This window comes from Cynocephalus volans, chromosome 11, assembly GCF_027409185.1.
Source record: "Cynocephalus volans isolate mCynVol1 chromosome 11, mCynVol1.pri, whole genome shotgun sequence".
Classification (NCBI taxonomy): domain Eukaryota; kingdom Metazoa; phylum Chordata; class Mammalia; order Dermoptera; family Cynocephalidae; genus Cynocephalus; species Cynocephalus volans.
In genome coordinates this window covers 52992245-53019047 of record NC_084470.1, presented here as the reverse complement: position 1 = coordinate 53019047, position 26803 = coordinate 52992245, and the positions used below count along the sequence as shown (strand labels likewise).

The 26803-nt window shown below is 39.8% G+C and overlaps 1 protein-coding gene across 1 annotated transcript in view; it reads left to right on the top strand.

The window, feature by feature from the left end:
* Nucleotides 1-11885: 11885 nt before the first annotated feature.
* The window catches only part of ULK4 (unc-51 like kinase 4), a 574722-nt gene continuing 559804 nt past the window's right edge, over nt 11886-26803 (top strand). The window contains exons 1-2 of the mRNA XM_063114672.1: nt 11886-11967; nt 23778-23960. Coding sequence (XP_062970742.1) covers nt 23823-23960 — 138 coding nt within the window. The 5' untranslated portion in view covers nt 11886-11967; nt 23778-23822. The remainder of the gene's footprint in view (nt 11968-23777; nt 23961-26803) is intronic.

The window sequence follows — 26803 nt, the reverse complement described above, 5'->3', positions numbered from 1 at the left end:
GGTCCCCAAAAAAACCTTGCCTAGCAAGTTGTAAGCCAGGCTTGAATTTTTCTAACTCAGTCAACTGGTCAAAGGGAACTCTCTAAGAGGAAAAAACTGTGCGGTAGAGAGGGTTAGACATGCATCAGGAGTAGGCATGCTGGAAGTGTAAACAACCTGCTTAGGGGACTTACTAATATCTTTAGGACCTGCAATTAATGATGTAGTAACACTGGGAAGATCCATCGTTATGGCTTGGTGGACCACGTAACTCAGTCCACGACAAGCAACTCATATCCCAAGGGCACCTCAGGTCTAATGGTATCTACCAAGGCCCTCTATAACGCAAGAATCATTTCTTAAAGGGAGTTACTTGACCAAGAGATGATGTTCCTTTTCAAAATCATGGGGACCACTACTGGGATAGTGCTAACAGGGCTGGCACAGGATCCACGTAGATCTGATATAAACACTTAGATTACCATTGCCTCCACTGGAGTATGTGGACCAAATTCTACAGCTATTTTTGCTCATTAGCCTGAGAAAACTGGAGAGCGTTTCTTGTTCAGGAATCCACTCAAATTTGGCATTCTTTTTACATCACTTAATAAATACAGAGTTAGCACTTCTTAATGTGGTGTATGTTGCTTCAGAAATCCAAAAAAGTTCACAAAACATTGTGCATCTTTTTTAATGGTAAGGATATAAGATGTGGCAATTTTTTCATTGCTTTTAAGAGATTATCCCTATGTATATGGACCACTGGGTGTCAGAAAATTCAACCAGATAAAAGGCTTCTGAATCTTAGAACTTATCTCCTATCCTCAGAGGGTAAATATATACATTAACAAGGAATCTAAGGGACTAGCTACTTCCATCTTTCCTGATTCTTTCAGCACCATGGCCTCAATACAGTGAAACACTGTGGTGTCTTGTAGGATGATGAGATGGTCAATGTTGCTGTAGTCTAAACTGTGTGCCACTGAGCCAGAGAGTGGACATAACCCTGAGGCAAAATTTCAAAGTATACTACTTACCCTGTCAGGTGAAAGCAAACTACTTCTTGTGTTTTGTACATAATGGGATAAAGAAAAATGCATTTGTCAAATAACAAGTTACATACCAGATGCTAGGAAGGTTGATCTGGAAGAGCAACCACAGTTGTAGTTATCAGTTGATGAACACTATGGTAATCCATTGTCATTTTTTAAGATCTTTTGTCCTGTTCAATCTTACTAATTAAATGGGAATATGATAGGATGTATTATTACCCATGCCTCTATCAACCCTAATGGTGGCAGATCCCATGTGGATGCAATATGTTATTTAGGTGGGTAGCAGTAACCAGAGAAGTGTTTATTTGGTCCTTTTAACTATGATATCGTTCATTTCACAGATCAAGGAGTATATACTCCACAATTGCTGAACAAATATATTTCAACATCACACTCAGGAGCTGGGAAAATAATCATAGAACATGTTTGGAGTCCTGCTGGGCCTACTGTGAGACGGGCATTGAGGAAACCCCATTTACCATTTCATACCCAAAAGCCCCACTCTGAAAGATGTACCATATGGATTCTGTATCTGCTAGTAGAACTGTTATCTGTTATTTTAAAGCAAGCTCTCAATATACCCCTAACAGTGTGGCCATTTCCCTTTCCCTGGTGCACTGTTCTTATGATCATGGCTTCAAGTCTTGTTGAGAAAGGTTCACGTGAGTGTTCAGTGACATCTCAAAAATACAGTGAATGCAAAGCAGATATGAGAATCTAGCTATCTCCTACTAAGCTAGACACTACAGAGTTACATAATAATGCTACTCTTCTCACTAGATTTTTTTGAATTTTGGAAAATATAGTTATTTTTATTAAAGCATGTTATTTATGTGAAAATATTATGGATTTATTATTCTTTTATTAAATATTATTTATTTATTTAGATGTTTTTAACATCTAAAATTTTTTAAATTTTATTTTTTAATTGACATGTAATAATTATACATATTTATGGGGTACAAAGTCATATTTTTATACATGTATACACTGTGTGATGATTGAATCAGGATAATTACCACATTCATTACTGCAAACATTTATCATTTCTTTGTGATGAGAACACTTGAACTCCTCTCTTCTGTCCATTTGAAAATATATAACAAATTATTTTAAATTATAGACACTTAGCACTACTATCTAATACTAGAACTTATTCTTCCTATGTAGATGTAATTTTGTATCCATTAACCAACCTCTCCCTACCCCCTCCCCTATTAAATATTAAATAAATATTTTAAAATTTCTGTTTGAATTTCTAATATGATAAATATTAATAGTTATAGCACACACAAACAAAAGCTCTTTGAGGTCTTAAATTTTTAGGAGTGTAAAGGCATCCTGAGACCAAAAAGTTTGAGAACCTCTGGTCTACATTATAACTTAGAACTTTTGGCATCTCACAACTAATTTAGCACAGACCACTGTTGAGTCCAGTTTCAGCTAATCAAGATAATAGACAAAACTGTAAATTCAACTGATGTAATTAATCCACATGATTAACCTTTTTTTCTACTCAAGTCTTGTAGCTTTAAAATAAGAGATTCTTTTAGCACAGTCATTCTCTCTGCCCTCAGTAGAAGAAACAATCTCAACTTATAGATCTTAAATTCTTTGTTTTTTGTTTTTGTTTTTTTAATGTGTGTGTCTTGAGGGAATCAAAAGCATTTTTTCTAATGAATGTTCATTCCAGGTGAGTATAGATAATGATTTAAACAACTGTATTCTCACATTCTACTAAAGGTTGTCAAATTCCCATCCCTTAAAATGAATTGGATTTCATTGCCTTTTTCCCCAAGAAGACCAGATATCCATTCCAAGTGTCCTCCAATATCTGAGGGCCTTTTGCCAGCCTCTACTCTTGGTACCAATTCAAGGAGTATATACTCCACAATTGCTGAACATATATATTTTAACATCACACTCAGGAGCTGGGAAAATAATCATAGGACATGTTTGGAGTCCTGCTGGGCCTACTGTGAGATGGGCATTGAGGAAACCCCATTTACCATTTCATACCCGAAAGCCCTACACTGAAAGATGTGCCATATGGATTCTGCATCCGCTAGTAGAACTGTTATCTGTTATCATTAGTGAGGGCTAGGGCCAACCCTGTGGCGCACTTGGGGTTCGGATCCTATGTAAGGATGGCCAGTGCGCTCACTGGCTGAGCACGGTGCGGGGGTCACAAAAAGGCAAAAAAAAAAAAAAGTACATTAGTGAGGGCTATAAATTGGAAGCAATAGAAATAGAAATTAAATTGATTAATTTAAACAAAACAGGAATATATTGTAAAGATACTGGACAGTTCACAGATTTAATGGCAAGATTGGAGAATTGGGCTAAAAAACCCCAGAAAGGATAAAGAGAGCCATAGGGCTAGGGTTAGGGATACAGCTGAGGTTAAGGCTAAGGCTAGGGCTAGGGCTAGTTCCAGAATTATGTTTGAGATACTACTAAAGTTAGGGCTACAATGAAGCTAGGATTAGGTTTAGGGTCAGTGTTAGGTCTAGGGTTGCAACAGAGTTAGTTTTAGGGTTATGAATGGGGTTAGGCTTAGGAGTTTTTGTTACCTTAATTTCCAAGAATCTTAGGTGTGAAGCCCTGGCTATATCTAGTGCTGTATCTAGGATTCTGGTTAAAGGGTGTTGTTAAGCCTCACATGTAGTACATGTTCTTAATGTCTCACCCTAGTTTTCTCTGCCAGCTGGTGTACCCATCCTCCATTATTTTTTCCTGAAAATTACTCTTATTTGAATGGTAACAACCTCAGTCCTGGAAATTAGGCTGCCTATCTCTAGTAGACTGCAGCCAATGTTTTACAAATTCAGTCATTCTAAAGTGATGCCCTTGCCTTAAAGTGGGACCAAATCTGGAGTGTAGTTTATGGTTCAGAGCTCCCAATGGGTTCTGGCAAAATCTGGTCTCCAGCTAGACTGTGGACCTGTCCTGCTTCCCTCATCCCCCACCTCCTAAGAGCACTTTCCCAGTAAGTCATACGCATAAGAATCCCCTTCTCAAATTCTACTTTTAGGCAACTCAACCTAAGACAGTGAGCAATAATTCAAATATAAGAAGGAGATTCATGTTCTCAGTTGCCAAAGTTGACAAAAGCCCACAATGTCTATTTTAATCACAAAAGAAATATTGATATATAACCCTTGACTACATATCCTACTCCAAGGACTATTTCTCTCTCTGCTTATAGGAGGCACCAGGAGGCAGGATCCTGTCTTTTGTTCATTGCTTTAGACCCAGGCTAATACAGTGCCTGACACACAGTAAGTTGTTGATATATGTTTGTTAAATGAATGGATCGATAGTACATATGATTCCTCTGATTCTGCTCTTAGATTGCTGTGGATTTGAGAAAGTCCTGATGCCGGACTTTTTCTCTCATCACAATTTGATATTTGATGTCCTCCACCCACAGCTAGGCACTAGTACAGCTCTGTGCCTTAGTTATTCAACTGTAAAGAACTTCTTGTCAAACACACCACACCACTGATGTCTCACTGTCATCTCTGTCCCCATTCTCAGATAATTTTTCTTCTTTATTATAAAAATTTAAAACAAAAGCTATCAAGAACTGTCTCCAACTAGTGTAAAAATAGCTCAACAGAGCAGAATTAATAAGCTAGAAATAGACCTTAATGCATATATTAAAAATTGTTCTACAATGAGAAAAGGCATCACAAATTCCTAAGGAAAGGGAGAACTTTAGTGCTGAGATAGTTGGTTAATTATTCTGAGGAGTAATAAAATTATGTCCTAATTTCCCAATGTTCACCAAAATAAATTCCAGATGGATTAAATAATCTAATGTAAAAACTGAAACAATAAAAGTAGAAATTAAGCAAATATTTAATCTCCAAATGGGAAATGCCTTTCTAAGCTTAAAAAATAATTTTTAAAAAATCATGGAGGAAATGTTAAACTTTTGACACCATCCTATCACATAGGAATTTATCCTCAGACAAAAAACCAGAGATGCTTGCCAAGACTGATGTATAAGAATGTTTGTTTCAGGAAAGAGGAAAGGAAACTCATTTTTATTCTGAACAAGGAGAGCATGTTTCTCTCTTCCCCTGTCAAAGACTGTTCAGGGACACTGGCCTAAAAGTTTGGCCTGGATTTGTAAGAGGAAACCCTAAATTCAAATAATCTGCAGATTCTTTGTATCACTAAAAGTAAAAATCAGGACTGAGAAACATTTGTTTAGGCAAACTCCTTAAAGTCACTTGCAGATGTCGAAAGATTAGAGCAGTTCTGTCTAGAGAGGTGATTAATAGAGAGTCCAAGTGCTACACCAAATAACATGATGGGACTTACAATTTTCCCCTGAAAACAAGAAAGAAGGGAAAGTCCTGGACTGGGTAGAAGAGGTGAGAAAGGAAAATAGGAGTTGCCGGCAGAATAGAGGAGGGTGGCACATGGTTACCTGGGGGAGGGATGCCTCAGGGTCTTGCAGGATGTAGATGTGCCTACTCCATTTTGTCTATTTAAATGTTTAATATATATATATATAATGTATGTATATATATGTATATGTACATATTCTATACACACATGCATGTTATACACATATACATTATACATATAACACATATCATATATATGATTGTATACACACATATATAATTAAAAAATATGTATTCACTTAAATTATATGATGTAAAGGTAGAATAGGTAGTACAGTTATGTGGTTCTAAATTCTAAATATACAAAATGCATCTCTACACCCAGACGTGCACTCACCCACATCCTCTCTAAAGTTAGCAGTTCCAACATCTTTCAGGAGATGTTGGAATTATTTTTTGCATATATAAGCAGATACCTACATATATTCTTCACCCTCTTTATTTCTCTCGAGAAATGGTAGTATACTATACTCTGTTAAGTACTATGCTTTTTCCTCTTAATACCTAATCTTAGAGATGCTTTTTATATTAATACACAAAGAGCAAATTTATTTCTAATTTAATTGTCTCCTACTGGTGGACATTTGAGTTGTAACTGATTTTTTTGTTGTTGTTACAAACAAGGCAGCAATAAATACTCTTGTGCATATGTCATTTTGCAAATGTAAGAATATATCTATTGGATAAATTCCTAGAACTGGAATTGCTGGATCAATGGGGATGTGCATTTGTCATTTTTATAGATACTACCAAATTGCTCTCCTGCTTTCTAACAATGTGCAAGTGCCTGCTTTCTAACACTCTTACCATTATGATGTTTAATACTCAGATTTAAGTTGTTTCCTTTCTGTGCTGTAACTTCCTTCTGTTATCATCACACCTTCAGTCTGTTTCACACAGTAACATGGGCTTTGGCAAATGAAGAAGGAATAAAGTATTGTTGAAGAGGATCAGAACAGGACACCCCAAAACATGCTGCTTTGGAATACTGGATTATTTTACTTTAAATTTTATTTTAGGTGGCTGGCTAGAATGGGGATCTGAACCCTTGACCTTGGTCTTACAAGGTTGTGCTCTAACCAACTGAGCCAACTGGCCAGCTGGATTACTTTAAATTGAAGACAATTAAGCAACAACAAATGCAGAAAGGGCTCCCTAACCTCCCTTTTCTACCTAAAAGAAGGGCATAAATTTCCTGTAAGAAAGGTACCCTTTCTGTATCAGGAAAAGGAGAACATCCTTATCACCAGAGGTGAGGAGTTGACACCAAGGTGAATCTGCACAAACAAATCTTAGTAAAATAATGCATATCCTCCACTAGTTTCCCCCATATATTTCCTAGTCACTTTCCTAAAATTTACCACCCCTAGCTCAAACCCCTTTTTTCATCATCTTTTTATGTCTTCACAGTTTGTTGCTCTTTGTTAAAATGGTATTTAAGTCCCCAGGTGTAGCCATTTATTTGGGTCTTTATTTCTTTTCCATGAAGGCCTTCATGTGCACGTAAAAATTTAAAATATTAACAGCAAATAAAATTTGTATTCTTTTCTCTGGTTAATCTCTCTTTTGTCAGTTCAATTCACAAGTCTCAGTTGCAGAACTTAGGAGAGTAGAGGAAAAGTTTCTTTCCCTTTACACTGTCAAGTGTGTGAGGGGAAGCAAGGTTAGAGGTGAATAGGATGTGCTAGAGATAAGATGATGAGAAGGCACCAAACCTTAAGAAATTTGTTGGGAGAGGGGAAGGAAGAGGAGAAAAAAAAATTTTGTTGCAAGAAATGAACAAAAAATATGATTATCATGAAAATTCAGTCCACCGTGGAGTTGCCACTGTATGCGTGATGGATGCTAGAGTCATTAATTTTGCTATTAAAGGAAAAATACATTGCAGAAGGCCAGAAATTTTAAGGGATCTTGGATTGTTATTATTATAACAATAAAAATCTCCCATCCAAGAGGTAGGTGGTGCTTGAGCTCTTCCAGTGTATCTACATTAACATGTTGGTGCTGGAAGAGTAATCATGCTCCTTTCCAGGCCTTCCAGAGTGGTGAGCTGCATCAGTCCTGAGGCTCCCTGAGTCCAGTTTCTGTCTCCAGGAGAATCCACTCTGAGCTGGTAACCTGAGACTGGAGCACACTGTATCCTAAGGGGGGCTGGAGACACCATGACCTCATGGCCAGCTTCTGTGTCTAGTTCTTTTTTTTTTTTTTTTTAACCTGTGCCTACTTCCATGGGGAATTACAACCTGGAAGAGCATTACGGAAACATACAAATCATCTCCTACCCTCTGAATTTATGCCCCTGACTAGTGGATTTTTCCTCCTCCTACTCTATTCATTTCTGTTTTTATCTTTAGTAGCACTTTCCTTCGATTTCCACTGTAATTATTTTGTTGTCATTTTTCTAAGCTCACTGTCTTTGAACTAACCCCAGCAATAATTGACAGATCCACAACTGTAATAAGCAACTTCAAAACACCTTTCTCAGGAACTGCCAGAATAAGTAGCAGAAAGCAACATAAAAAGAGGGTTTAGAAGATTTGAACATGTTAAGTTAGTGAACAGTTAGTAAGCTTGAAATTATGTATATGAAATTTTGAACCTAACAAATAAGAAATATATCTTTTTTAAACTCCTGTGGAACAGTTAAAAATAGTAGTCATTCGTTAGACCAAAAAGAAAATTTCAATAAATCTCAAAACCCAGATAACATATAGGCCAACAGCAAAATCTATCCAATTGCTAATTTTTTAAATTAGCAACTCTTAAATATCTCTTGGATTGAAAATAAAATACAAACTATGGGTGCTATACCTTTTGTGTCTTTGAAGATATTAATTACAATCTGGTATGTTTTTCACTTGCTTTCTGAATTATTTTTATTTCCTCTAAGTTACTTTTACTGGCTTGCTTATTAATCTCTTTCATGGTAGAGTCTTTCCTCACATGATGGAGTTTGGATGTATTGTCCTCCCAGAACTCATGGAAATGTGATCCACAGTGTGGTAGTTTGAGTCACGGGGTTGGATCCCTCACAAATGGATTAGTTCTCTCCTTATGTGGGGGGATTGATGAGTGAATTCTCACTATTAGTTCCTGCGAGAGCTGGTTGTTTTAAAAGACCTTGGCACCTCCCCTCTCTCTCTTGCTTCCTCTCGCCCTGTGATCTGCTTGTATCTGCTGCTGCCTGTCACCTTCCACCATGAGTAGAAGCAGCCTGAGGCCCATATCAGATGTAGCTGTCCCAGAATCCTAAGCCAAATAAACCTCTTTTCCTTATAAATTATCCAGGTCTCAGGTATTTCTTTTTTCTTTCTTTTTTTTTTTTTTTAAAAGATGACCGGTAAGGGGATCTTAACCCTTGACTTGGTGTTGTGAGCACCACGCTCAGCCAGTGAGCGAACCGGCCATCCGTATATGGGATCCGAACCCGGGGCCTTGGTGTTATCAGCACCGTACTCTCCCGAGTGAGCCACGGGCCGGCCCCAGGTCTCAGGTATTTCTGCTATAGCAACACAAATAGACTAATACATCACATATCTTGATATTTCTGGATATGTTTTCTGGCTATGTGTTCATATGCAAAAGTAAAGCACTAAAAGTTGTTTGTTGCACATTTTGCAGATTTATTGATTTTGTGGTGATAAGGCAGTGAGATAGTTGGTTTTTTTTTTTTTTTTAATTAGGAGACTTTCCCTCCTGCCAGATGTATTTTTTTCTTATGCAAATCTCTTTTCCAACAAAGAATATTCCAATCTTTTGACCAGAGATTAGAAGACTAGTTGCCATCATTCTTTGCAGGAAAGGGGGCTAAGGACAGGCTTCTTGGTTTAGCAGGCAGATTTTCGCTCATTCTCCACTGTTGCAGGCCTTTTATTCATGTTGTTTAGAAAGTATTTCCATGTTTTATCCTAAAAGCAAAACTCACTGCAGGGAGACACTGCTCTGGTGAGGTCTGTTGTTAGTGGAGGTGGAATTCCTTTCATTCACTACCAGGCAGAGCATTAAATGCCCAGGACTCACATGTCAGTGGCTGAGTTGAGGTTGCTTCTGCTGTGGATCTTCTGCTTGTCCGATGCCAAGTGCTTTCTGTGTTCCAGAAATGCCTCAGAATTTCTGTCTAATCATAGTTCCCTTTCTTGTTCTTAAGTGCCCTTAGGGTTTCAATTTCAATTCAGTCATTGCAGTGAGGTTCTGGAGGCTGTGTGGTAAATTTATGTTTTTGGTTCCTCATCTTAAATCTTAAGTCCAAATTATTTTGTGAGGCCAATTATAGCTTTTCCCTAGTGTTTTCTTTTGGCTCCCTTCTAAATGGTAGTGGAGTGTCTTTCTTAGGGCCCACCCTGAGCACCTATAGTCCTTCAGAGCCTATGTGTTTTTTTTGTTCTAACTTTTCCCCAGAATCCAAGTGAATTTTCTTAATTTGTTCTTGCTTTCCCTCAAAATTTTTTTTTGCTAATTTTACTTGTATTTTATTGTTATTCACATGCTTCTTTGTATGAAGATAAGTTATTTTTTCTCCTCTGCAACATCTAATTCAGTGCTTTGCCCAAAGAAGGAAATTCCTATGTGATTGAATGAAGAGATTCTTTATGATAATCTAGAGGTGAGGAAGATAAGGCAATAGGTGTCTGAGAGGAAGGGGCTGCCTGAGTAACTCAGCATTTGGCATCCTTCATGTCAGATTCACTCTTATCAACTATAATGAGAATGAAAATCTAAAATTAAGGTGAAAGAAAAGGTCATTCTGAAAGCACCAGGGAATTTAAGCAATTTGAGACATGGTGTTTCTCAGTTCTGCTCAAGAACCTAAACAGCACTCAACTGTTTTTTACTTTTTAAAATCGAGGCAAATGCCTGTCAAGGTTTATCTCTGGACTAGAAATGGTCACTGAGTAGGGTCCATGTTTTCTCTAGTTTGTCTTTTGTGATACTGTCTTAAAATTATCTATACCAGGAGTTCTTAAATTTTTCTGGGTTACTAGCACTTTTGAGAATCTGATCAAATCCATGAATCCTCTAGCTAGAAAAATGCACATGCATACAAGATTTAACTGTCTCAGCAGCTTCATGTATTGCCTAAAAGCATCCAAAGAACCTAGGCTAGGAAACTCCAGGATTTGATATTGTTTCTGACATTAACTCTCACGCTATTTATTAAAACTCAGAATGAACTAAATGATATTTCATCCAATTTTATACCTTCATTAATTTTGGAGTGATTTATGAAGAAACTTTTTCCATACCAAAGCTGTTAAATACACAAAACCGAAAATAACGAATACTGTAAAATTCTTGAGAAGACTAGGAGGGTTAGATGTAAAAGAAAAGGAGATGTGATTCACCTGAGATCAGAACACTTCCTCTAGATAGTGGTTTGCAAAGTGTAGTCCTCGATCAGCCACATCCGCATCTGTTAACTTGTTAGAAATACATAATCTTCACCTGGTAACTTGATAGAACTGCATAATTTTACGCCCCATAGAGATCTATAGAATCAGAAGTTCTGTGGGTGGAGCCAGAAATTTGTGTTTTAACAAGCACTCCAGGTGATTCCAATAATAAAGTTTGAAAACCACTGCAACTTCAACAGAAAAGTTAAAGAGGAAACAGAAAAGGGGAGCTGGTTCCAATGTGTTTGGTGGTTGGAATTTGAGGGCGTGGAGCTTTGAAAGGCTATATAGTCAATCAACTCAAGATCAGAGGATCTGGTCTGTTTCCTCATCTACAAGAAGGAAGATAATTCACAGCCTTCTCTTTCCTAAAGAGTAAAGAACTCGAGGTGCCTGCTTCTGAGCCATTAGTTACCCAGACTATGCCACCACGTCCACTTGAGCTCCCGGAGGACTCCAAAAAGGAAAGAATGGAAAGAAACAGAGGAGGACAGTGGGAACGGGAAGAGAAGGAATAACGATGGCCCAGGGCTCCACAGCTCCAGCCCCGTAAGTACCGCTCAAGTTGTTCGCTGTGTCAGTTCTACTCGCCAGTCCCGGTGCCGCGTTAGGATTGAGTAACGGTCCGTCACGACCGCCCACTTCTGGGCTCTAGCCAATGGGAACTGAAAGGCTTAGCCAGTCAGAACCCTGCGTTCTTTTCGGCGGTCTGAGTGTTGCCATAGAGACGGGATGGGCGTATCCAAACGCAGAGGGGTGCTGGACCTCGGGCTGTTGGGCTGGTCTTAAAGGCGGTGTGCGATGCCTTTAGGGTGAAATAGACGTCCTCGAGGCGTCCACTTCCGGGCCCCAGCCAATAGGAACGTGAGCTTCTCAGCCAGTCAGCGCCCTGCGCTCCTTCCGGCGTTCTGCGTGCTGCCCTGGAGACGGGATGGGCGAATCCAAACGCGTAGGGGTGTTTGACCCGCCGAGTCGGACGCTGCTTTCGCGCGTCACGCTTTGCTTCTTTGCTTCCCCCCTGTACGTGGGCTTGTCGATCCGTCCTGAGGTGGAGACCGAGACGTGCGCTGTCCCGAGGAAACCGTCGAGTGGACTGGCGGCATCTCCCGACCAAGCGACGAGGTGCGTGACAGTGGCGGTTTTAATGGCCAAAAGTCTGGGTTCGTGTCGCCCTCAGCGGGCACGTACGAAAGCGCAGGCTTGGAGGGGTGCCGCTCGGCCGCCCTCACTCCCTTCCTCCGTGGACCCTGCGCCCTCCGCGCCCTCCCTGCGTTGGCCTCTCTCTTAGGGCGCCGCTTTGCGCTAGTGTTAAACTAAAAACCCTAAACAACTTTCTTGGGGCTTTGGTTCGGGACACACTGGACACCTCTTTCAGGACCTGGGTGCAGGGGGGGATTAAGGGCGCTCAGCTCGGGACAGGCGCTTTATGGACGCCACCTCTTAAAACCCAGGGCGGGTGCGTCTTCACCGCCTGGCATCGCTTCCCCGGCTCCAAGCCGGCCTCGTTGACTGATGTCCACGGATGTAGCGAGGCAGTGGAAGCCGCCAACTCGCTGGTCGCGAGCCGGCGGGGGTTCGACGGTCGTGTAATTACGTGGAGACTCGGAACCTGCAGTTAATTCAGTATAAAGTGCTGCGAGGAGGAGCACCTACTGAACGCTTAGTTTAGTCCCCTCTGCCTTTTTGGTCAGAGGTTCGCAAAGTTGAGCGTGCATCATAGTCAACCGGAAGGCGTGTATTAACGCAGATTGCTGGGCCCCGCCTCCAGAGTTTCTGATTCTGTAGCTCGGGGGTGGGGGCCGGAAGTTTGCATTTCTGTTACCTTCCCAGGGGATGCCGATGCTGCTGGTGCAGAAGGCAAAGATCTCGGTGAAGGTAGGGATGTTTGAGGGGAGGGTTGCAGTCTGGACCGCGCGTTCCTATCACGTGGTCTGTTTTAGAGTTGGCTGAATGTCTGCCTCCTGCATCTTAAATACCTCATTTGCACGTGTGTGTGGTTTGCTCTGACTTAAGATGCTTACTAGGTGAACTTGTAGATTAAAAGAGACTCAAAAAAAAAAAAAAAAAAGACTCAAAAGGTGCAGCACACTTCTAGAAGATGAGGAAGAATAAACTGTGGTGCCGGGGAAAACACACTTGGGTCATAAAATTAATAAACAAACCGAAGAAAGTGGTGACTGTGAAAGTCAGGAGAGTGGTTACTTTTGGGGAGCAGGAGGAGTTGTGATTGAGGTGGGCACACTACTTCTGATGTAGTGATGTGGCTGGCAAAGTGCTATTTTCTGACCTGAGTGGTGATTATGAGGGTGTCCCTCTTATAATTCATTTGATTATACATTTATTTTGTGGGACTTTCTGTATTTTATTCCACAATTAAGAGGTTACAGATTTTTTAAAATGCGTATTAGGAACTCTTTAATGGGGAACGTCTTTGGACAAAGTCAAAAAGAATCTTAAAGTCACAGAATTTAACACTTAAGAAAATCATCTGTTCCAATTCTTATTTTTCTCCCTCAGGGAGCGGGAAATGCTTTATTTAATACTTTTTTCATGTGGTTAAAACCTTGTTTTCAAAAAATCAATTATTAATCTTATATAAAAACTTACTATTTGAACATCTTATCCTGATGTATCTGAATGTAGTCAGTTTCTGAACATTCAGTGAAGGTTTCTGGTTATTTTTTTCTGGCTTAATAGCTTCTCTATCTTAATGTGTTGTCAGTTCAAATCTTATTTTGGTTATATCAAGTACCATGTACTTACTATTTACCTCTTGACACGTAATTACTCTAGTTAAGTCTGTGTTATGGTGGGTCAGGAGTCAGGATTGGTTCTTTCCAATAAGTGGATTTTATACAGGAGAGACTTAAAAGGAACTTAGGAAAACTGTTCATTAAAAGAAATAATACTAATCTGTGCCTTTTTGGCTTTCCATTTATCTAAATTCAAAATTTTCCCACATCTTTTTTGACTTAGAATTAAAAAAAAATTTTTATGCCAATAATGGTTTCTTCAAATTTGATCTACATACCAGGTTTATAATCCAAATAACTAAATGTAATTACTAGCTTGTAAATGTTTTCACATACGATTTTCCCCATTTTGCAATACATTTTAATTTCTTTGGAAGATGGAATCACAGAATTAGCATTATTGCTATATTCTTAGAACACTGGCTCCCTACACCAGCATATGAGTCAGCAAACTATGGACCACAGGCCAAATCTAGCTCTTGGTTTCTGGGAGAAACATGATATTTCAGCAAAAGAGTGAGGAAGACCCCCAGAGGTTCAGAAACTTGAGATGGCAGAATGGAAAGACAAATGAAGGTAGGTTAAGAGTCAGGAGAGACTCCTCACTGCAGGGCAAAGGTAGGTGAGGGTAATCCCCAATGGTCCCAGCTCGTACTGAGGACACCTGCAGTCCAAGCTACAAGGAAGCTGCATGGCTTTTGGAGGCTGTGAGCCCAGTGTGAGGAGCTGCTTGGAGCCCATGAGACTGCATTAATTTAGAGAGAGAATCCACACTGTGCCCCCCAACCGCCGGGTCCCAGGCTCCTGCAGGATGTCACCATTTTGGGATCAGAGCCAACAACAGAGTGCATTTTGCCCTGAGGCTCAATGGTCCACACATATCCACATCCCTAAAGCCCCCTCATCCCATTCTGACTTGGCACCTGACTCCATGCAGTGCATGGAGTCTTCCCCCAGGGCAGAGGGAGCCAGCTCTTGCACTCTCTGGAGCTTGACAGCCAGCTGATTGGGCCTTTTGCCACATCTGGTGGCCCTGCTCTCTTAGGTGAGTTCCTGCACACCTCTTCCAGGGACACAGTCTCACCTGTAGCTCCAGTGAGCCCACCCAGGGCTACTGGGCCCGGGACACCCATCCCAGCTGGGGGGCTACAGAGGGCTAATGTTTTCACGATCTCAACGACCTCACCTGGAGTGGCCCACTCAAGCTGAGGAGCTGTGGAGAGCCCTAGTTTCTCTAGGGAGGTGCAGGGCCTGCCTACAGCTCCAGTGACCTTGCCCAGAGTGGTCCATCCCAGCTGAAGAGCTGTAGAGCACACCAGCCTCTCATCTGAAGTGGGCCTCTTTGGGCGAGGTTGCTGGGGTTGTTAGCAGGACCCTACCTTCCCAAGAGATGTGGGGGTTCTCTGCTAGAGTTGCCCACTTCAACAGCGGGCTGACAGAGTGTCCCAGTGTCTCTCTCAGGACTCTGAAATCCCAGTGGTGACCCCAACAATCCCATCCAGGGTCACCACCTCCAGCTGAGGAGCTTCAGAGCACCCTAGCATCTCTCCTGGGAGAGCATGGTCCTGCCCAAAGCTCCAGTGACCTCACCCAGAGTTGTCCCTTTCAGCTGAGGAGCTGCCAAGTGCCTCATTGTTTCTTATGAAATCCAGGGTCCTGGCTGCAGCCCTAGCAGTTCTGCCTGGGGTTGCTCATTTAAGCTAAGGAGTTGCAGAGCACCCCAACACCTCTCTCAGAGGCACAGAATTCTGGCTGTGGCACCAGCGAGCCAACCCAGGGTCCACCAGTCCAGCTAAGAGCTGCAGAGCACCCCAGTGCTTCTCCCAGGAGCCTGAGACCTTGCCTCGACCCTGGCAAGCCCACTCAGTGTTGCCTATTCTGGCTGAAGAGCTTCAGAATGCTCCAGTGCCTCTCCTGGGAGTCAGAGGTCCTGGCTGTAGCCCCAGTGACCTCGCCCCAGTGTTGGCCACTCTAGCTGAGGAGCTAGAATACTACTTGGCCATGAAAAAGAATGAAATCCTGTCATTTGTGGCAACATGGATGAGCCTGGAAGACGTTAAGTGAAATAAGTCAGGCACAGAAAAATACTGCATGTTCTCATATGTGGAAGCTAAAAAATTTTTTTGAAATTTAGAAATAGAGGGTAGAATTGTGTTTACTAGAGGCTGGGAGGGGGAGAGGGGGAGGATAGGGAGAGGTTGGTTAATGGACACAAAATTACAGCAGGATGGGACACATAAGCTCTAGTGGTATACGGTAGTTCTAAGCATCTGTCATTAACAATAATTTATTGTATGTTCTCAAATGGCTAGAAGAGAGGAGATCAAATGTTCTTATTACAAAGAAATAATGTTTTGCAATGATGAATATATGCTAATTACCCTGATTTGATCATTACATATTATATACATGTATTGAAATATAACTCTGTACCCCATAAATATGTATAATCAATGTTTCAATTAAATAAAATTACTTAAGTCCAAATTTAGCTCTTGGCCTGTTTTTGTATGGCTATTTTGAACACAAGTAACAAAATTAGAGAATGAGATTTTGGACAATATGCAGTAGTCTTCCCTTATCCAAGGGGTATGCGTTCCAAAACTCCCAGTGGATGCCTGAAACCACAGATAGTACCGAATCCTATATATACCATGTTTTTTCATATACATACAAAACCTAAGATAAAGTTTAATCTATAAAGTAGGGAAGTTAAGAGATTAAAAAAATTTATAATAAAATAGAACGATTATAACAATATGCCAGCATCACTATTCTTGTGTTTTAGGCCATTGTTAAGTAAAATAAGAGTTACTTGAACACAAACACTGGGATACCTTGGCTCAAGATGGCTACTAAGAGACTAAAGGGCGGGTAGCACCTATAGTGTGGGTAAGCTGAAAAGAGGGATGACTCATATCCTAGATGGGATGGAGTGGGACAGCATGAAATTTCATCACACTACTCAGAATGGCATACAATTTAAAATTTATAAATTGTGAATTTCTGGAATTTTCCACCTAATGTTTTCAGACCATGGTTGACTGTGGGTCACTGAAACCACAAAAGTGAAACTGCCTTTAAGGGAGTCCTACAGTATCTTGATATCTTTCTTTCCTTTACAGTATACACATGGTACTATGGAAAGCACATCTGTATTTTAAAAAAAATTTAAACCTTTACTTGTATGTATCTGTGCGTTTTTTCAATATGTGCATATACTGCACAGTAATTCAATTAGGGTAGATAGCATAGTTTTGTATCCATTATTTTACTGCTTCTTCTCCCTTTTGTCCCACCTTCCCTCTACGCCTCTGGTAACCATTATTTTACTCTCTATAACAAACCTTTGTGTTTTTGCTTTTTTTCCTTTTTTTCTTTTTTTAGATTACACATACGTATGATATCATGCAGTATTTGTCTTTCTGTGCCTGACTTACTTTATCTAACATGATGGTTTCCAGTTCTATCCATGTGGCTGCAAATGATAGGACATCATTTCTTTCTATAGCTGAATAGTATTACATTGTGTATGTATACCAGTTTTTTTTTTTTAATACATTCATCCATTGATGAACATTTAGGTTGATTCCATCTCTTGGCTGTTGTGAATAGTATTGCGATGAACATAGGAGTGCAGGTGTCTTTCTAATAATATTGATATCATTTTCTTTGGGTATATACCCAATAGTCGGATAGCTGGATCATAGGGTAGATCTGTTTTTAGATTCTCTAAGGAACCTCCATACTGTTTTCCACTATGGCTGTACTAATTCACATTCCTACCAACGGTGTAAGAGAGTTCCATTTTCTCTGCATCCTTGCCAGAATCTGTTATTTTCTGTCTTGTTGATAACAGCAATTCTCACTGGAGTGAGTTGATATCTCATTATGGTTTTAGTTTGCATTTCCCTCATGATTAGTGATGTTGAACGTTTTTTCATGTGCTTGTTGAGCATTTGTATGTTTTCTTCTGAGAAATGTTTGTTCAGGTCTTTACTCGTCTGATGTGTAGTTTGTAAACACTTTTTCCCGTTCTGTATGTTGTCTTTTCACTGTGTTGGTAGTGTCCTTTGCTGTCCAGAAGCTTTTTAGTTTGACATAGTCCCATTTGTGTATATTTTCTTTAGTTGCCTGTATCTTTGTAGTCTTGTTCAAAAATGGGCTAACCACTCATTTCGGGTAGCATTTACCCTATGTTTTCTTCTAGTGCATGTGTTTATTTCTAGGCTCTGTTCTGTTCCATTGTCTTATTTGTCTGTTTTTATGCCAGTACTATGCTATTTTGGTTACTGTAGCTTTATAGTATATTTTGAAGTCAGGAGGTGTGATGCCTCTTTGTTCTTTTGTTTTTAAGATTGCTTTAGCTACATGGGGTCTTTTGTAGTTCCATACAAATTTTAAGACCATTTTTTTCTATTTCTGTGAAGAGTGTTGTTGGTAGTTTGAGAAGGGATTGTGTTAAATGTGTAGATTGTTTTGGATAATGTGGACATTTTGATGATGTTAATTCTTCCAATCCACGAACATCGGATATCTTTCCATTTATTACCCACTGGTAGAACAAAAATGGAAATGAGAGAGAAAAAAACTAAATCTTACCACCACAAGAAATCAAACACCAAAGATGAACAATAAAAGGGGAAGAAAGGAGCAAAAGATATTTAAAACATCCAAACCAAAATCAATAAAATGCCAGGAGTAAGACAATATTTTTCAATAACAACCCTAGATGTGAATGGATTAAATTTACCATTCAAGACTCAGATTGAGTGATTGGATTAAAAAGCTAGACCTAACTATATGTTGTCTTCAAGAGACTCACCTCACCTGTAAAGACACACACACACTAATATGGAAAAAGATATACCATGCAAATGGAAACCAAAAACGAGCAGGAGTAGCTAATCTTATATTGGGTAAAATAGACTTTAAACCAAAAACCATAAAAAGAGACAAAGAAGGCCACTCTATAATGATAAAGGGATCTGTCCAGCAAGGAGATGTAACAGTCATAAATATATCTGCACTCAACACTGGAACACCCAGATACGTAAATCAAACACTATTAGACCTAAAAAAAAGAGACCCCAATATGATTAGTTGTGGATCTGAACATGTCTCTCTAAACATTGGAAAAATCATCTAGGCAACAAATTAACAGAGAAACGTAGGATTTAAAATGCACTTTAGACTAATTGAGTTTGACAGATATCTACAGAACATTTCATCCAACAACTACAGAATATATTCTTTTCTCGGCATATGGAACATTCTCCAGGATAGATCACATGTTAGGCCACAAGTCAAGTCTCAACAAATTTTAAAAAATCGAAATCATTTCAAGTATCTTTTCAGACCACAACAGATTAAAACTAGAAATCAATAACAAGTGAAACTCAGGAAACTATACAAATATATGGAAATTAAACAACATGCTCCTGAACGACCTGTGGGTCTGTAGTGGATTGAATTATGTCCCCCCCAAACTCACTGAGGCTTGAATTGTCTCCCAAGTTTTATGTATTAGAAACTAAGCCCACTGGGCCGAGCCCGTGGCGCACTTGGGAGAGTGCTGCGCTGGGAGCGCGGAGACGCTCCTGCTGCGGGTTCGGATCCTATATAGGAATGGCCGGTGCACTCACTGGCTGAGTGCTGGTCACCAAAAAGACAAAAAAAAAAAAAAAAAAATAGAAAGAAACTAAGCCCACACTGTGGCTGTTAAGAGGGTGGGAAATCCTATTATGCTAATTGAAAGGTGGAGCCTTGAAGAGGTGATTGGATTGTAGGACTGTGCAGTAGTGAATGGATTAAAAATAGTGGTCAGGGCATGGTTCTGAGGGCTTTATTTTTTTATTTATTTATTTTTTTTGTCGTTTTTTCGTGACCGGCACTCAGCCAGTGAGTGCACCGGTCAGTCCTATATAGGATCCGAACCCGCGGCGGGAGCGTTGCCGCGCTGCCAGCGCAGCACTCTACCAAGTGCGCCACGGGCTCGGCCCCTGAGGGCTTTAAAAGAAGAGGAAAGTCTGTCTTTCTCTCTCTGCTCTCTGTTTCCACCATCTTGCGATCTGAGACCTGGGTCACTGTTGCACCACCGGATGGACTTTGGACTCCCCAGCCTCAGAAACTATAAGCAATAAATTTGTTTTCTATATAAGTCACCCAGTTGCAGGTATTTTGTTATAAGCAATATAAACAGATTAATACAGAAGATTGGTACCGCAGAATAGGGTGTTGCTATACAGATACCTGGAAATATGGGTGCAGCTTTGGAACTGGGTGTTAGGCACAAGTTGAAGGAGTTTGGAGGACTTAGAAGAAGACAAAAAAATGAAGGAAACTTTGGAACATTTTAGAGATGGGTTAAATGGTTGTTACTAGAATGCTTATAGAAATGTGGACAGTAAAGGCCATGTGGATGATGAGGTCTCAGATAGAAATGAAGAACTTATCGGGAATTGGACAAACGATAACCCTTGCTACACCATAGCAAGGAACTTGGCTGCATTGTGTTGATGCCCTTGGACCTCGTGGAAGGTGGGACTTATGATTTGTGAACCAGAATGCTTGGCAGAAGAAATTTCCAAGCAGCAAAGCATTAAGAAAGCTGCATGGTTACTTTTAACAGCCTACTTTGAGTTATGGTGGCAAAGGCATGATGTAAAGCCAGAATTTAAAAGGGAAGCAGAGTGTAAAGATTTGGAAAATTTGCCGTCTGGCTGTGCAGTGGAGAAGCAGAGAGCCGGAGAAAAACGCAAGGGTGAAGTGGATAAACTGTTTGCTAAAGGCATTAGTCTGGTGATGAGGCAGCCAGATGCTAATAACCAAGACAATGGGGAAAAAGCCCTAAAGGCATTTGAGAAGTCTGGAAGGGTGCCCCACCCATCACAGGCCTTGAGGCCTAGAAGGACTGAGTTGTCCTGGAGGGCAGACCTGGGGTGCAGCTGCCCTCAGGAACTTGCTCTCTGCATCCCAACGGCTCTGGTAGGAACAGCCCTGTCTCAGGCAGCCCCAAGTGTGGTTTGTGCAGCAGCTCTGGAGAGTAGAAGCCTGAAACCTCAGCTACATCCACAATGTGTTAAGTCTGCAGGCTGGCAGGACCTGAGAGCAGTGGAGGCGTGGCAGCCTCCACCCTGATTTCAGAGGATGTATGGAAAAGCCTGGGGGCCCAGGCATAGATCTGCTGCAGGGGTGGAGCTGCTGCAGAGACCATCTACTAGAGCAATGCTGAGCAGGAATATGGGGTCTGAGTCCCCACAGAGGGCCTCTACCAGGGAAACGTCTAATAGAGTCATCGCAGCGGAGTTGCTGCCAGGACACCAGAACTACAGGGCCAGTGGTAACCTGCAGCACATGCCTGGAAAAGCTGCAAGCACCAGCGCAGCCCACTGGGCAGCACCTGGGAGAGCTGTTGGAGTGAAGCTGCCTGAGGCTTTGGGGGCGCAGATGCCCAATTGTTCCCAGGATGCAGGACTTGGAATCAAAGATTATTTTGGAGCTTTAAGACATAATGTCCGCCCTGCTGGGTTTCAGAACTTGTTTGTGGCCTGTTTCTCCTTTCTTCTGGCCTATTCCTCCCTTTTGGAATGGGAATGTATACCCAATGTCTGTTCCACCATTGTATCTTGGAAGTAGGTAAATTTGGTTTTGTTTTTACAGGTTCACATCTAGAAGCTTTTGCTTTTGGTCTCAGATGAAACTTTGGACTTTTAAAAGACTTTTGGGACTATTGGGATGGAATGATTGTATTTTGTATGTGAGAGTGAAATGAGTTTTGGGGGGCCAGGCGTGGAATGATAGAGTTTGGATGTGTTGTCCCTGACAAAACTCATGTGGAAATCTGATCCCCAATGTGATGGTGTTGGAAGCTCTTTGAGTCATAGGTGTGGCTCCCTCATGAATGGATTAATGCTCTCCCTAGGTGGGGGGATTAATGAGTGAGATCTTGCTCTGTGAGTTCCTGTGAGAGCTGGTTGTTTAAAAGACCCTGGCACCTCCCCTCTTTCTCTCTCTTGCTTCCTCTCACCATGTGATCTGCTTGTACCCTCTGGCTGTCTGCTGCTTTCCACCATGAGCAGAAGCAGCCTGAGGCCTGTGCCAGATGCAGCTGTCCCAGAATTGTAAGCCAAATAAACCTGTTTATAAATTATCCAGTCTCAGATATTTCTGTTAGAGCAACACAAAATGGACTAATATAGGGTCCAAGAAGAAATTAAACAGGAAATCAAAAAAAATTCTTGAAATTAACGAAAACAAAGACACATAATACCAAAACCTGTGGGATACTGCAAAAGCAGTACTGAGAGGGAAGTTTATTGCAATAGATGCTTACATCAAAAGATGTAAGGTTAGGTTTCAAATAAACAACCTAATGCTACACCTCGAACTAGAAAAACAGCAATCCAATCCAAAATTAGTAGACGGAAAGTAATTATTAAGATCAGAGCACAACTAAATGAAATAGAAACCCAAAGAACACTACAAAAGATCAAGGAAACAAAGTTGTTTTTGAGAAGATAAACAAAGTAGACAAGCTATTAGCAAGGCCAACTAAAAAAAAGAAGAGAGAAGATCCTAATAACAAAAATTAGAAATGAAAAAGGAGACATTACAACCATACCATAGAAATGCAAAGAATCATCAGAAGCTATTTTAAACAACTATATGCCCAGAAATTTGAAAATCTGGAGGAAATGGATAAATTTCTGGAAACATACAAACTACCAACTCTGTACCAACAAGATGTAGAAAACCTGAACAGCCCAATAACAAGCAATAAGATCGAGGCAGTACCAAGCAGTTTCCAAACAGAAAAAGCCCAGGAACAGAGGCTTTTCTGCTGAATTCTATCAGACCTTTAAAGAGGAATTAATGACAGTTTTCTTCAACCTACTCTTAAAAAAAAAATTGAAACACAGGCCATTCTCCCAAACTCATTCTATGAGGCCTGCATCACCCTCATACCAAAACCAGACAGATACAACAAAAAAAGAAAACTGTAGACCAACATGTCTGATGAACATAGACACCAAAATCCTCAACAAAATATTAGCAATCAGAATACAGCCACACATCAAAAAATTATACACCATGATTAAGTGGGATTCATCCCAGGAAGACAAGGATTGTTCAACATATTCAAGTCAAATGTGGTACACCACATCAACAAAAGTACAAAAACCAATTGGTTATCTCAATAGATGCAGAAAAAGCTTTTGACAAAATTCAACATCCCTTCATGATAAAGAGTCTCAGCAAATTAGGTATGGAAGGAAGATGTCTCAGCACAGTAATAGCCATATTTGGCAAACCCCATGCCAATATCTTTCTGAATGGGGAAAAGATCAAAGTTTTTTCCTTAAAAATGGGAACAAGACAAGGATACCTACTCTTACAACTCCTATTTAACATAGTATTGGCAGTACTAGCCAGAAGAGTCAGGCAAGAAAAAGAAATAAAGGGCATTCAGATTGGAAAAGATGAAAAACTGTCCCTGCTTGCAGATGACATGAGCCTATATATAGAAAAACCTAAAGACTCTACCAGAAGACTCTTAGAGCTGATAAACAATTTTAGTAAAGTTGCAGGATACAAAATCAACACACAAAAATCAGTGGCTTTTTTATACTGCAATAATGTGCTAGCAGAAAAAGAAATCAAGAAAGCAAGCCCATTTACGATAATAGTCACCAAACAAAGAAACAATCAAAAAACCCCTGAGAATTAATTTAGCAAAGGAGGTAAAAGATCTCTACAATTAAAACTGCAAATCAGTGCTGAAAGAAATGAAAGAGAACACAAAAAGATGGAAAGACATTCAATGCTCTTATGTGTGAATATGTGTGTTAGAAAAACAAGTGCTTGTCATCACTGTTTGCAATACCTGACATACCTTTGAGTTACCTCAATAGTACTGTAAGTGAAGCTAGAATAAAAAAAAAGATGTTGAGAGGGAGTTAAATGCTGATTTGTGAACTGTTTTATTTATTTTTTTCCCTTAATTTTGTTCATCTTACAGAAAGAACCACACTAGTATCCAATACTTGTAGGTGAATTTTCTGAACTTATAGAATTATTAGGTTTAGTTACTTATTAAATATCCTAGGCTAGTTATCCTACACTAAATAATCATGCAACTAGCATGCATTTGTAAGTGTCATTTTTATTTACTTTTAGGAGCTGGAGGTGCTATTTTATCCTATGTGAGAAGTCAGCCCAGAGATGGAAAACTTTATTCTGTATGAAGAGATTGGCAGAGGAAGCAAGACTGTTGTTTATAAAGGTCGACGGAAAGGAACAATCAATTTTGTAGCTGTTCTTTGTACTGATAAGTGCAAAAGGCCTGAGATAACCAACTGGGTAAGTCAAGTGTGTTTCCATCCATCTGGGGAAAGACAGAGCTGTGATTAGATAGAAAAGGTAACATGTAAACAGAAGCCATTGAACTCACTCTATGAAGTACCACATTTTCAGCCTGGAATGGATAACTTTCTATCTGTTTCAGTGCCAGCAATCTTGAATAATTACTAATAAACATATCCAAGTAATTTTTTTTTGGTACAGGTCAGGGAAACTATGGTCTATATTAGATCATTTACTTTTAAAATTTAGTGTATGAATATGAGGCTTTCCTAAGGAAGGACACTGAGTGAGCACTTAGGTTTGAGGTAGCTGTGTCACTTTATAGCCTAGGCTTTTGGACCATACCTAGCTTTCTTTTTTTTTTAATTGTGGTAAAATACACATAAAATTTATTGCCTTAATGATTTTGAATTGTACAATTCAGCGATAAGTATATTCATATTGCTGTGCACCCATCACCACCATCTATCTCCAAAACTCTTCATCTTGCAAAACTGAAACTCTATACCCATTAAGCTCTTAACTCTTCATTTCTCTTCTTCCCAGCTTTTGGCAACTATCATGCTACTTTCTATGATTTTGACTAATGCTAGGTGGGTTATGACAGTGATATCATACAGTATTTTTTTTTTTTTTTTTTTTTGTGACTGGCTTATTTCACTTAATATAATGTCCTCAAGGTTCATCCATGTTTTGGCATATATCAGAATTTCCTCCTTTTTGAGGCTGAATCATATTCCATCATACACATATATAGTACCACATTTTGCTTATCCATTTGGCGGACACTTAAGTTGCTTCCATGTTTTGACTATTGTGAATAATGCTGCTACAAATATGCGGATACAAATGTCTCTTTCAGATCCCGCTTTCACTTCTTTTGGGTATACACCTGGAAATGGAATTGCTGGATCCTTTGGTAATTCTATTTTTAATTTCTTGAGAAATCACTATACTGTTTTCAACAGGAGCTATACCATTTCACATTCCAACCAATGGTGTACAAGGATTCCAATTTCTCCACATTTTCACCAACACTTGTTTTGTTTCTTTTGATAGTAGCCATCCGAATGAATATGAGGTGATATCTTGTTTTGATTTTAATTTTCCTAATGACTAGTGATGTTGGGCATCTTTTCATGTGCTTATTGACAATTTGTATGTCTTCTTTGGAGGAATGTCTATTTGTTTGCCCATTTCCTTCAGTGCTTTGCCCATTTTCTAATCTGGTTGGTTGTTTTCTTATTGAGTTTTATGAGTTCTCTATATATTCTGGATTCGCTTATCAGGTATATGATTTGCAAATATATTTTGCCATTTCATAAGTTGCATTTTCACTTTGATAGGGTCCTTTGCACAGAAATTTAAAATTTTTATGAAGCCCAATTTGCCTATTTTTTCTTTTGTTGTCTGTGCCTTTGGTGTCATATTCAAAAATCACAATATCCAATGTTGTGCAGCTTTTGTCATGTGTTTTCTTCTAAGAGTTATATAGTTTTAGATCTTATGTTTAGGTATTTGATTCTTTTTGAGTTAATTTTTGTATATGGTGTTAGGTAAAGTGTTTCAGTCCTTGTGGGCTGTGCTATAGTTTGGATATGATTTTCCCCTACCAAAACTCATACTGAAATTTGATCCCCAAAGTGGCTGTGTTGGGAGGTGGGGCCTAGTGGGAGGTGTTTGGGTCATGGGGGTGAGTACCTCATGAATCGATTAATGCCCTCCCTGCTCTAGCTGGAATGTTCCTCTGAGAGTGGGTTGTTAAAAAGAACCTGGCACGTCCCCTCCCTCTCTCTTGCTTTCTCTCTCTCCACGTGATATCTGTGCACATACTTCAGCTTCCTTCTGCTTTCTGTCATGGGTGGAAGTAGTCTGAGGCCCTCACTAGATGCAGTTGCTCAATGGTGGACTTTCAAGCCTATGGAATTGTGAGCCAAATAAACTTCTTTATAAATTACCCCATCTCAGGTACTCTGTCATAGCACACAAAATGGACTAATACAGGCTATTATACAAAAATACCTTGGACTGTGTAATTTATAAACAACAGAAATCTATTGCTTACAGTTCTAGGGTCTGGGAAGTCCAAGATCAAGGTGCCAGCAGTTTTAGTGTCTAGTGAGGACTTGTTCTCTGCTTCAAAGATGGTGCCTGGTATGTGTCCTCATGTGGCATAAGGGGACAGCAGGCTTTCTTAAGTCTCATATAAGGACAGTAATCCTATGACCTAATCACCTCCTAAAGGCCCGACCTCTTTATAGAACCGTAGTGTGGATTATTTTTCAATGTGAATTTTAGAGGGACACAAACATTTAGACCATAACAGTAATGGTCCAGTTTCTGTTTTTTGCATGTGAACATCCAATTTTCCCAGCACCATTTGTTGAAAAGACTGTCTTTTACCCATTGAATAATTTGGCTCCCTTGTTGAAAATCATTTGACTATATGTGTAAGGGTTTATTTTTGGGCCCTCTATTCCATTGGTCTATATGTCTGTCTTTATGCCAGTACTACACTTTTTATATTACTGTAGTTTTGTAGTAAGTTTCAAAATCAGGAAATTTAAGTCCTCCAACTTTGTTCTTCTTTTTTAAGATTGTTTTGGCAATTTGGTGCCCCTTGAGATTTCATGTGAATTTTTGGGTAGATTTTTCTATTTCTGCAAAACATTAGTTATTGGGATTTTGATAGGGATTGCATTGAATGTGTACATTGCTTTGGGTTGTACTGACATCTTTCAATCTGTGAACATGGGATATATTTTTCCATTTATTTATGTTTTAAAAAAAATTTTTTTTAGAAGACGTTTATTTAATCCATAAGAAATAAATAAGTTGTG